The following is a 12,038-nucleotide window of genomic DNA, read 5'->3' on the forward strand; positions in this document are numbered from 1 at the left end:
TTGCTCCACTACAATTGCGGATGAAGTCAATGGTTAAGTGCATTGCACTCCATAGCATGACCACGACATCAAGACAAAACAAAATGGTGATTGGTAAATTAGGAAAAGAAGGTAACTGTTGTTTAGTGGGAACAAGTAAAGACTAGGTATCTTGCAACATATCTATCACTTAAAGTCAACCCACAACAAGGAATAACCACCTCAATGTTCAAGACACACATTGCCCAAACCATGTATGAGGAGATTTGGGGGACAATATATTGACCACATTTTTAAGTATGTTCATACAACAACCACTAATGGAGAAGTCCAGCTTTGTGGTAGACAACCAGTGATGGCATTTCAGCCGCAGCATACCTTCTGAGATCAAGACACATTCTTTGTTCATGGGTTTGGGTGTCAACCTCTTTGTCCCCTGGGCATGGTCATTAAGCTGTAGGGTACAGTGATGGTCACTGCACAAATCCAGGTAGCAATGGTTTGGAGACACATCACCAGATGTGTTGTCAAAGGGTTTCAATGCCTGGCAAGTCATTGTCCCTATTAGCGACAGCATGATAACCACCGCCATTACTATTGCAGCTGGACCTAGATGCCAGCCCATCAGCTCCAGAAGCATGGGAGATTTTCATGTGTCCAAATGTGGACGACAGAAGCAGCCGCACCAATCCATAACCACTCTCAGTGGAAGATGAAGCAACACTAGCATCAATGCAAAACAGCAGTACACACTAATTACCAGCAGCCATACCAATACCAGTACCTCCATACTCCAGACTGCGTCAACCACATGCAACATGATGAGTGTTTCAGCCATAGTCGGCATCATTGGGGTTGTGAGATCTTATGTCTTTGCCATTAATGGATGAAGATGCATCAGCGGCAGGGACTATGGACAGCACAGATTTAGCAGCTCTACCACAAGCAGCGTTAACTATGCCACTTGACTGCCGGTCATCAAATCTGCAATTCAACTGGCTGCAGGGAGGTGGAAGTTAGTAGCCAACTCATGCAGGTTATCACCAGCCACACTAAGCTGCTGTCTTCTCTCTACCGCTGCCACTGGACTCCAAGTATGACATTGCTCTTCTCCACTAGACTCCCACCCAACTGTACTGCCTTGGGCCCCTGACTCTGCCAATTGTGCTTGACTACAGGTGATAGACTCAGAAACATTTGCTTAGATGTCTGTGCAACTACAGCCTATGTTATGTGGAATATATAGAACTTGCTGTTGTTGTTACCAAGTGTCACAAGTTGCACTCTGTTAGAGACGCCAAAATTGTGAAACCTCAGGTGTCAGTTACTTCTACTTTGTTTATTTTCTTGATGACTTTAATTTTTCCTAGATACAAGAGTCTAGCAATTTAAGCTGTATTAATATTAAAGGGCCAGTAAATACTGTAATAGTAAAAGTGTTTATTTATTGTTGTAGGTTACAGCAGTCTCTGTTGTAGCTTTTTTTTCCTGTCACTATGTTATAGATTTTAAATTTTCCTATGCAGTATTAAACATTCTATCATTTTTGTGTTATTCAGCTTAGTTATTGATTCAGAGCCTCACAATCTGAAGTATTCTACTACTAGAAAAAGTGTTTTCACACTGATTCTATTTTGAATAGGCATGTTACTAGTGATCCTGTAGCTTCTGTCACCTTTTTGCTGTCATGTTATTAATCAAATGGGTACACAACTCAGGATAAAACAGTCATATTGTTAGACAGAGGGAAATATTCTTCCACATTCTGTAGTATACAATTAGGGAAATGAAAAAAATGCTTGCACTAAATTATTTTATTTTTCAATAAATATAAGCTGTTTTTTGTATTAATAAGTTATACAACATTAGCGAAATGCTTACACAATAATTGATAATATACACATATTTTATCAAATAAACCAGTTGTAATGGTTTTTCAGAACTACATTTCTTTTGATTGTGTTTCAGCTATTGTCATTGTATTTGATTTGACAAGTCTCATGTCACTATCACATAGCCCTGAATGGCTCAAGGAAGCAACAAAGGTAAATTCAGGCAATCCACAGAGATACCTTGTCGGAACCAAGAGAGATCTGATGGTAAGAACTATCTCTTTAACAACTATGTTTAAAATCATTTGTTGTTTTAATAAATTACTTGGTCTGTGTATGTATATCCCACAACAAGATGCTGTATGAACAAACTGAGTTGTAGCCAAACTTCTGTGTTTTATAACACTATCTTCATTTTATTTCTTTTCGCAGAACTCATTTAGAAATTTGATTTCTCTTTTAGGAAAATAGAAACCTTCTCTCCAATTTATGGAATGTTGGAAACTTAATGAATTTGTGAATGTTCATTATCTGCTTTATTGTCTTTTTCTTAAGTGTCATGTGCTTGAAAACAGGCAAACAAAAATTTCTTTGGTAAAGCAAACATGCTTCCACTTATCCAACACATGATCATGTTTGATCTCTGATAACCATGACAGGAAGTTGAAGCTCTCACCTTACTTCCTACTTCTTTCGGTTATTGGCTAATTGTGTAAATTTTGGCTCTAATCAATCACTTTCTGAATCTAGTTTTGGTAAAAGGACACACGTAACACTGAGTTACAAACATGAACAGTAGAGACAGTGCGCAGTTTTGAAGTTCAGGATAAGTAACTGTCATTTTGACAATGAATGAATAATGACCAACAGTTAGTCTTTCCTCACATCACCTGAATAATATTCTAATTGTCTACCAGAAAAGCTGTATACTTTTGTCATTTGCCAATCAGGTAAATTTGTCAGTGACTCGTAACCATATCTGCTATTGACAGATACTTTAAATATTAAATATTCCAATTTGTGTAAGACTAACTGACAAATCCAGCATTGCTCCAGTATTCATTTTGCCAGTTTTCTATAAGAAACGCAAAAAAAAAAAAAAAACTGTTTTTGTAATGAAGTATCAAAAAAATTTCAGTTCCTTGTATTCATGAGAACACCTTTGAAATTATGAAACAGTCATTCAAAGAAAGATGCATAATGTGCAAATGTATAAGTACAGTATCCAAATTGAGTAACATGATCCCGAATAGTTTCTGTACACTGGGCACAGCTGCTTCACATGTCCACAATGTGATTTTGTAAACATCTCTATGGCAACACCTCTTCATAGCTCTATAGATGGCAACTGTTTTCACCTACAGCTGTTTGCACTTCACAGTTGAAGCTGTCAAAAGTGCTGCCACGTGTCAGTGATTTTCTTAAGTTGACTTGAATGTAGGAGTGTCTTAACAGTAAAGAATAAAAATATTAAAACCTAAAGCATGATGCAGCATCCTCCCACCCCTCTCCCCCAGATACAGTGTTTATCATGTTACACATCTTGAACTGTGTGTTGTACAATGCTATATTTGTGTAGGTCCAACGAGCAGTGTATGTGGATATTACCTCTGAAATTTATTGTGAATGCAGTTAGTAACATGGAAGCAATACATTTAAATGTCATGGATGATGTGGCAGTTTTTCACGCATCTCATTTTTTATGACATCATATCTTCCGAACTATGAAAGGTAGGTGGTTCGTACCTCACAGCGATTGTTACCTGACAGTAAGGCATGTGTGTAGCAAGTTTGGTTGGTATTGGTCCAATGGTTTATGAGGAGATACGGAAAAAACACACACACACACACACACAGATATATATATATATATATATATATATATATATATATTAAAAACAAAGATTCCAAGGCTTACCAAGCGGGAAAGCGCCGGCAGACAGGCACATGAACAAAACACACAAACACACACACAGAATTACGAGCTTTCGCAACTGGCAGTTGCTTCGTCAGGAAAGAGGGAAGGAGAGGGAAAAATGAAAGGATGTGGGTTTTAAGGGAGAGGGTAAGGAGTCATTCCAATCCCGGGAGCGGAAAGACTTCCCTTAGGGGAAAAAAAGGACAGGTGTACTCGCGCACACACACACACACACATATCCATCCGCACATACACAGACACAAGCAGACATATTTAAAGGCAAAGAGTTTGGGCAGAGATGTCAGTAGAGGCGGAAGTGCAAAGGTAAAGATGATGTTGAATGAGAGGTGAGGTATGAGTGGCGGCAACTTGAAATTAGTGGAGATTGAGGCCTGGTGGATAACAAGAAGAGAGGATATATTGAAGGGTAAGTTCCCATCTCCGCAGTTCGGATAGTTTGGTGTTGATGGGAAGTATCCAGATAACCGGGATGGTGTAACACTGTGCCAAGATGTGCTGGCCGTGCACCAAGGCATGTTTAGCCACAGGGTGATCCTCATTACCAACAAACACTGTCTGCCTGTGTCCACTCATGCGAATGGACAGTTTGTTGCTGGTCATTCCCACATAGAAAGCGTCACAGTGTAGGCAGGTCAGTTGGTAAATCATGTGGGTGCTTTCACACGTGGCTCTGCCTTTGATGGTGTACACCTTCCGGGTTACAGGACTGGAGTAGGTGGTGGTGGGAGGGTGCATAGGACAGGTTTTACACTGGGGGCGGTTACAAGGGTAGGAGTCAGAGGGTAGGGAAGGTGGTTTGGGGATTTCATAGGGATGAACCAAGAGGTTACGAAGATTAGGTGGACGGCGAAAAGACACTCTTGGTGGAGTAGGGAGGATTTCATGAAGGATGGATCTCATTTCGGGGCAGGATTTTAGGAAGTTGTATCCCTGCTGGAGAGCCACATTCAGAGTCTGATCCAGTCCCGGGAAGTATCTGGTCACAAGTGGGGCACTTTTGGGGTTCTTCTGTGAGAGGTTTTGGGTTTGAGGGGATGAGGAAGTGGCTCTGGTTATTTGCTTCTGTACCAGGTTGGGAGGGTAGTTGCGGGATGCGAAAGCTGTTTTCAGGTTTTTGGTGTAATGGTTCAGGGATTCAGGACTGGAGCAGATTCGTTTGCCACGAAGGCCTACGCTGTAGGGAAGGGACCGTTTGATATGGAATGGGTGGCAGCTGTCATAATGGAGGTACTGTTGCTTGCTGGTGGGTTTGATGTGGACGGATGTGTGAAGCTGGCCATTGGACAGATGGAGGTCAACGTCAAGGAAAGTGGCATGGGATTTGGAGTAGGACCAGGTGAATCTGATGGAACCAAAGGAGTTGAGGTTGGAGAGGAAATTCTGGAGTTCTTCACTGTGAGTCCAGATCATGAAGATGTCATCAATAAATCTGTACCAAACTTTGGGTTGGCAGGCTTGTTCGTTGGTAATGAGGATCACCCTGTGGCTAAACATGCCTTGGTGCATGGCCAGCACACCTTGGCACAGTGTTACACCGCCCAGGTTATCTGGATACTTCCCACCAACACCAACCTATCCGAACTCCGGAGATGGGACATTGCTCTTCAATATATCCTCTCTTCTCGTTGTCCACCAGGCCTCAATCTCCGCTAATTTCAAGTTGCCGCCACTCATACCTCACCTGTCATTCAACATCATCTTTGCCTCTGCACTTCCGCCTCGACTGACATCTCTGCCCAAACTCTTTGCCTTTAAATATGTCTGCTTGTGTCTGTATATGTACGGATGGATATGTGTGTGTGTGCGCGCGCGCACAATTATATACCTATCCTTTTTTCCCCCTAAGGTAAGTCTTTCCGCTCCTGGGATTGGAATGGCTCCTTACCCTCTCCCTTAAAACCCACATCCTTTCATCTTTCCTTCTCCTTCCCTCTTCCCTGACGAAGCAACCGCCAGTTGCGAAAGCTCGTAATTTTGTGTGTTATTTTATTGTGCTGTCTACCGGCGCTTTCCCGCTTGGTAAGTCTTGGAATCTTTGTTTGTATGAATGTCTTTGACACACACATACATTCATACATTTTTATAATATGTATGAGTGTCTTGTAATGGCCTGTATCAACTTTCTGAAATACTAATACTGCTCATTGATCTGATCTCTACAAGTAATCTTAATGGACCATTGTTTCCTTAATCAAAACTAAAAAGTTATTGCAGCAGCTTCAAAGATAACTTGACAACCCCCAATTTTTACTGCTTCCTTCACATCTTTGGTTATTGGCTATCATGCAGCTGTTTTTAGAAGATGCTGCTTCATATGAGGAAGTCCCAACTCTAGAAACTTGTAGCAAAATGTAAGACAACCAGCAGAGAATTGCTGATTGAGGCAGGGCAGGCAGTTGCCACACAGCATAAAAAATGTAAAGTAATATACAGGGTGTTTATAAATGTATATCAGAGTTTTAACGCTTCATAATATTTATTATATTTAACTACAGTTATAAATGATGTGTCAAATGAAAGAGCAACTCAAACAGTTTTACCAAGAACCTTATAAATGTTCAATGTGAGCACCATTTGTCACACGGCACACATCAAGTCTATAGCCGAGTTCTTCCCAAACGTTGATAAGTGTGTCTTCAGTGATTGTAGCAACAGCTGCTTCAATCCGGTTTCTTAATTTAGGGAGGTCTGCTGGTAGCGGAGGCACATACACACGATCCTTGGTGAAGCCTCAAAGGAAAAAATCACATGGCGTTAGGTTGGGTGAACATGGAGGCCATGCAAAGCAAGCCCTGTCATTGGGCCGCTTGCAGCCTATCCGGTGCTTGGGTAGAGTGAAGTTCAACCAATCTAGCGGATTGCAGCGGAAACATTGTGTGCTACGCATGCACACTGGTGCCAAACACAACTGTTTGAGTTGCTCTTTCATTTGACATATCATTTATAATTGTATGTTTAATGTAATAAATATTATAAAGCATTAAAACCCTGATAATCATTTATATACACCCTGTACTTACATAGGCAAAGAGATCCTTTATTTTTCAGTCACATAATGGGAATCATTAACAACTGTAAAATACTTAGAAATGTGTGTCAGGAGTGATGTAAAGTGGAACAACTACATAAAACTAGTTAAAGTAAGAGCAGACACCAGATTGAGATTTATTGGAGTAATCCCAAGGAAATATAATTCATTCTTAAGGAATCAATGTTCAGCAGCTCTTCAGTAAAGATTATAGTGATGAAGAGAGAGTTACTGAAATATACTTAGCCCTGATGGAGATTACTGTGGAAAATACATTGGAGATTACTGTGGAAAATACATTGTGGGGACACAAGCTTTACGGACTTCCGTCCCCAAGAATATCGCTGCAAGAACAGTATCTCTGGATCAGGGGAAGTGTGTTCTGAGACACCAAGTGTTTAAGTGTCATCTGTCCATATAATGCACATTAATAAATATTGTGTATGTCAATTGGTAACATTGACAGTCGTTACACATCAAGAGCATCAAGTTCGTTACCCAGTTCCTGTAATGGTGACCCAGAGCTTTTTGACAACCGAGCCACGACATTTTCGTGTGTCACGTTGCTCCACCTCAATCTGACATGATAATCCAACACCTTGCTTTTTTGCTAACACTGTTGCTACACACACTGACAGTTAGCCAGATACAGTCAATGATAGCAAGTGTTGTGAATGTGTATGCAACAATTTTTCACCCCTACAAGAAGAATATTGCAATACTTCTGTGTTTAATACCCGTACAACAATGCAACCATTGTCACATCAGTGCACACATAAAGACTACTATATTAAACTTCCATTGTATAGAGTGCCTTTAATGAACACTGAAAATAGTGCTACAAGTGCTTATGTGTACACTAACCTCATCAAACTACATAACAAAGGGGCAATGATGATCAGCGGTAATGAATAATGGCACTACCCTGCCACCCCCACAATTCTCGAATGCAATATTCCAATTGATATGCATTCAGCTAGCTACTCACAAGTCTCCCTATCAACTGAGTGACTCAACCATTATTGAGATTTCAGGCATTAACAGGCTAATTACAGACGCCAACCACAGTGACATAACAAATGCCAAACAATCACTGAAAACAAACAAATGTGCAGGTCAGTGTATTTGGTGGTCTCAGGGACAGATAATGCCAGTTAACAGTGATTTTGAACAGAATGGCATATTTCTGCAAACCACTTTTGCTCTCTCTCGTCTCGCGGGTGACGTCACAGCAGCCACACCACGTACAACGGTACACCTCAGGCATGGTGTCATGACCCCACCAGCTGCACCACTCCCCACACCCCAGCTCACACCGGGATATGCTGAAGCCCACCACATGCTGGTAGGGATGCACGACACGACTTTTACCACGGCCACACACCAACACCAACAATAATGCCACCAAAAGATGCATCAACAGCACCACGACCACAAACTGGGTATCAGAATCACGAATCACGCCCTGACTGTTATACCACCCACACTGACAACGAAGTGCGTCAAGTTTGAGCTAGACATCACCGCCATGGCTTGAGTGAACCCCACACCACGTGGGCCGACAATCTACCATGAATTTATCCAGCAAACAACCCTTACATAACATGCTGCTGATTCTATGGGCACACCACAGAAACATCCCACGTAGCGATGGTCTCCAACCAATCGTCCATGACTTCATTCCACCTACCACGATGTGTGTTACAACCGAGGGGTGCGACACCGTTAACACGGCCTTATTAGCTACACCACTCGCACTGTGTGCTACATTCTGTTACACTGACGCCACCACAGCAGCCGTGACGCGACTAACAGAACAGTGTAATCCAGTTTTGCAATCTTTCTGCAAGTTAATGTTAATGCATTCCTAAATGAATACAGTAATAATAGAGATAAATATCGCTACAAATAGCTATATATAATTTAAATATAATTATGCTCTTAGATTTTGAAAGTAAGAGGCATTATTTCAATATTGGTATATTTCACAACAGCTAGACTATTGCTACAGAACAAAAAAACTAAAATGTACACTACCTGTTGAGCACCTGTTTTCCAAGCAACAGTGTAGTATTTCTATTTATACTCATTACGTTAGTGTAATACAGTAAAACATTGTTGTTATTGTGCGGTAAGGTAACTGACCTTATATAGTTGTGTGCACATTGTTATCTTTAAGGGAAAATTCAGTTGACTGTGAAAACAGCAGACATGAACAAAATAAATAATTTATTAAAAACTTCATTTAGCATCAGGACTCTCGGGGGAAAAATTCAGACGAAACACACTCCTGAATCTGAATCTTCAGCAGCAAACAAAAAATTGATGGCATAAGTTCAGTCCAGAAATTTACCAGAACAACAAATGTATTTGTGGCTGTGAAGAAAGCAATGCTGTTTTTTGTTTCCCTTGTGTGTTATTTGGAGGATATGTTCACTGGTGTAAGACCAAAATAACTCATATTGGGCATAAGTGGTCTAAAATAAAAGTACATGAAATGTCAAAGTGACACATGAATAACATGCTTAGTCTTTCATTTGTAGGCAAAACCAACATTCTCGGGAAATTAGATTTGCAATATAGACAAACTATTGACAGCCACAACAAGAACTGGATAAAAATCTTCAAGTTCATCTCAGACAAACATCAGTGTTCAAAGGCATTTCTAAGACTGTTCAGAACAAACTGCTGCAATGCATGTTGGAAGCACATCATGATGAAGTTATTAAAGAAATAAAATGTGCTGATTGTGTTGCAATAATCACAGATGAAACCACAGATGTGTGTTGTGAATTTCAATTGGTTATTGTTTTGCGTAATGTCATTGAGGGAAAACCTGTTGAAAGATTGTAGAACTTCATTAAACCAGAAAGTCAGAATGCTCATACTAAAACTGACAGTGTCCTGAAAGAAACTGAACCATTAATTGCTGATGACCAAGCAAAACTAAAAGCTCAGAGTTACAACGGTGCAAATGTTTTGAGTGGCAAGTCGAATGGGGTTCAGAAATTAACTAAAGAAAAATACCCAAATGCAAACTACGTCCATTGTTATGTCTACGGCAGCCTCTGCTAATGGTAAAGCCCGCATCTTTTTTGCACACCTTTCAGGTATTTCTTCTTTCTTTTCGAACCCGCCACAGAGGTCAAAAGTGTTGGATAGCATTATTCAAAAAAACTTGCCCCATGTGTATGTCACAAGATGGAATTACCATTCATGAGTTGTAAAAGATGTTTTTGAAAACAGGGAAAATCTTATTACTGTTGTGGAAGTCATGGAAGCAAGTGAGAGCATAAAACTACCTTCTACTATTGAAAAAGCTGATTCATACAAACAAAGACTGCAAGATAACAAATTCATTTTCTGGCTGTCATTCTTCTATAAGATAATGGCTCATGCAGACATACTTTTTAGTCAGCTTCAGAAGAAGATAACTGAAGCGACCAAAGCAAAGCAAGACAACCATAAATTTGAAGTGGTAACGCAAAACAACAGAGGTGATGTTGACTCCATCCTTAACGAGATTTGTTTCGAAAATGACGAAACGATGCCTGCCAAGAAGACATGGATTCATATATATTAAAAACAAAGATTCCAAGACTTACCAAGCGGGAAAGTGCCGGCAGACAGGCACATGAACAAAACACACAAACACACACACAGAATTACTAGCTTTCGCAACCGATGGTTGCTTCTTCAGGAAGGAGAGGGAAAGACGAAAGGATGTGGGTTTTAAAACCATCGGTTGCGAAAGCTAGTAATTCTGTGTGTGTGTTTGTGTGTTTTGTTCATGTGCCTGTCTGCCGGCGCTTTCCCGCTTGGTAAGTCTTGGAATCTTTGTTTTTAATATATTTTTCCCATGTGGAAGTTTCTTTCTGCTTTGAATGTGTGCAATGCCATCCTTTCTGAAATAAAATTACGTTTTAAGTTCACTGGACACCTCATTGCAGCCAACTTATTTTATGTAAATCTGTTTGACAAATACATCACAAGTTTTCCGGACAAATACCATGAAATTACACACGTATATACATTTCTGGAAAAAAAGAAAGGTGAAGGGTGAGCTCCACATCTTCTATGCTAGGCCTGAGTGGAGAGCAGTTTCTGGTGCTGCCCTTTCTTTTGCAAATTCTAGAGGCTGAACTTTGTGACACATTCAATGAGACTGTTAAAGTTTTGAAACTGCTGATCACGACACCTATTTCGACACCAGAATCTGAGAATGGTGCTTTTGAATGCCCAAGAGAATTAAAAAGTTCCTATGAAGCACCATGAAAGAAGAACGACTGAGTGCCTTAGGGATGCTATCCTGTGAAAAGTCATTTGTGTGTAAAATTGAAGATTTCGATTTGAGAGTGACAGATTTATTTGCCAACAAAAAGGAGCAATGAATGGATTTCTAATACCATTCCTACCAATTATTTTGAAGCTGTACTCTTGGGAAGACAGAACCAATGTAATATGGATCACTGATTCCATCTGGTGTTGTGAAAGTCATATTCAAACCCTATGACAGAACAAGATTGCTCTCCATACTCATTTCAAAATAAGGAAATGAAACAACCAGCAAGCATAACTCAAAGCAAAGTGGAGCAGATAAATCATTTGGTCTATCGTGGATTATGTCAGCATTTCGTCTATCACAATGGCCTAAATATTCCCTTAATACCACCACCACTCGTGGTACAAACCATCTTTCTTTTGTGCCACTTATAACTTGTTCAGTCACATAAAATGTTAATAGGATGAAAACAGAACAAACTCAAGCGAGAGTCGAATAAGAATAGAGTAAGAACAAGGTAAACCTTGCTAGGAAGAAGTGTGAAATCATGGTTTTTTTTTTTTTTTAGCACTGGTCTTGTGGGTTTTTCACTGGGGCTATGAATTTATGAAGTGGAATCACAGAAACATGAAACTGGAGAACCTAAAATGTGCAGTCTTTGACAGAATTTGTGAGACCCCTCACCTTATCATTAAGCTGAAATGCACAACTTAGCTGTTTCTGATGCAGTATAACTTGCAAGACGATGAAGTGGTACCTAACCAACTTTCTGTCAACAGGCATGAAGTCAAAAAACTAATTAAGCATTGTCAGACTGTTTTATATAATTTGGGATACTATATTGCTGCTGATTATATATATAGAACAACAGTGGTCCTATCACACCTCCCTGGGGTACTCCAGGCTACCCTTGTCTCCGATGAACACTCGATGTCAAGGACAACATACTGGGTTCTATTACTTAAGACATCTTCGAGC

At 40.2% G+C, this 12,038-nt stretch overlaps 1 protein-coding gene across 1 annotated transcript in view; it reads left to right on the top strand.

The window, feature by feature from the left end:
* LOC126355926 (ras-related protein Rab-34-like) overlaps nucleotides 1-12,038 on the top strand; it is a 113,349-nt gene that overhangs the window by 88,438 nt on the left and 12,873 nt on the right. Inside the window, exon 5 of the mRNA XM_050006488.1 lies at nucleotides 1,948-2,078. Within this exon, the coding sequence (XP_049862445.1) occupies nucleotides 1,948-2,078 (131 nt within the window). The remainder of the gene's footprint in view (nucleotides 1-1,947; nucleotides 2,079-12,038) is intronic.

This window comes from Schistocerca gregaria, chromosome 3, assembly GCF_023897955.1.
Source record: "Schistocerca gregaria isolate iqSchGreg1 chromosome 3, iqSchGreg1.2, whole genome shotgun sequence".
In the NCBI taxonomy this organism is placed as follows: Eukaryota; Metazoa; Arthropoda; class Insecta; order Orthoptera; family Acrididae; genus Schistocerca; species Schistocerca gregaria.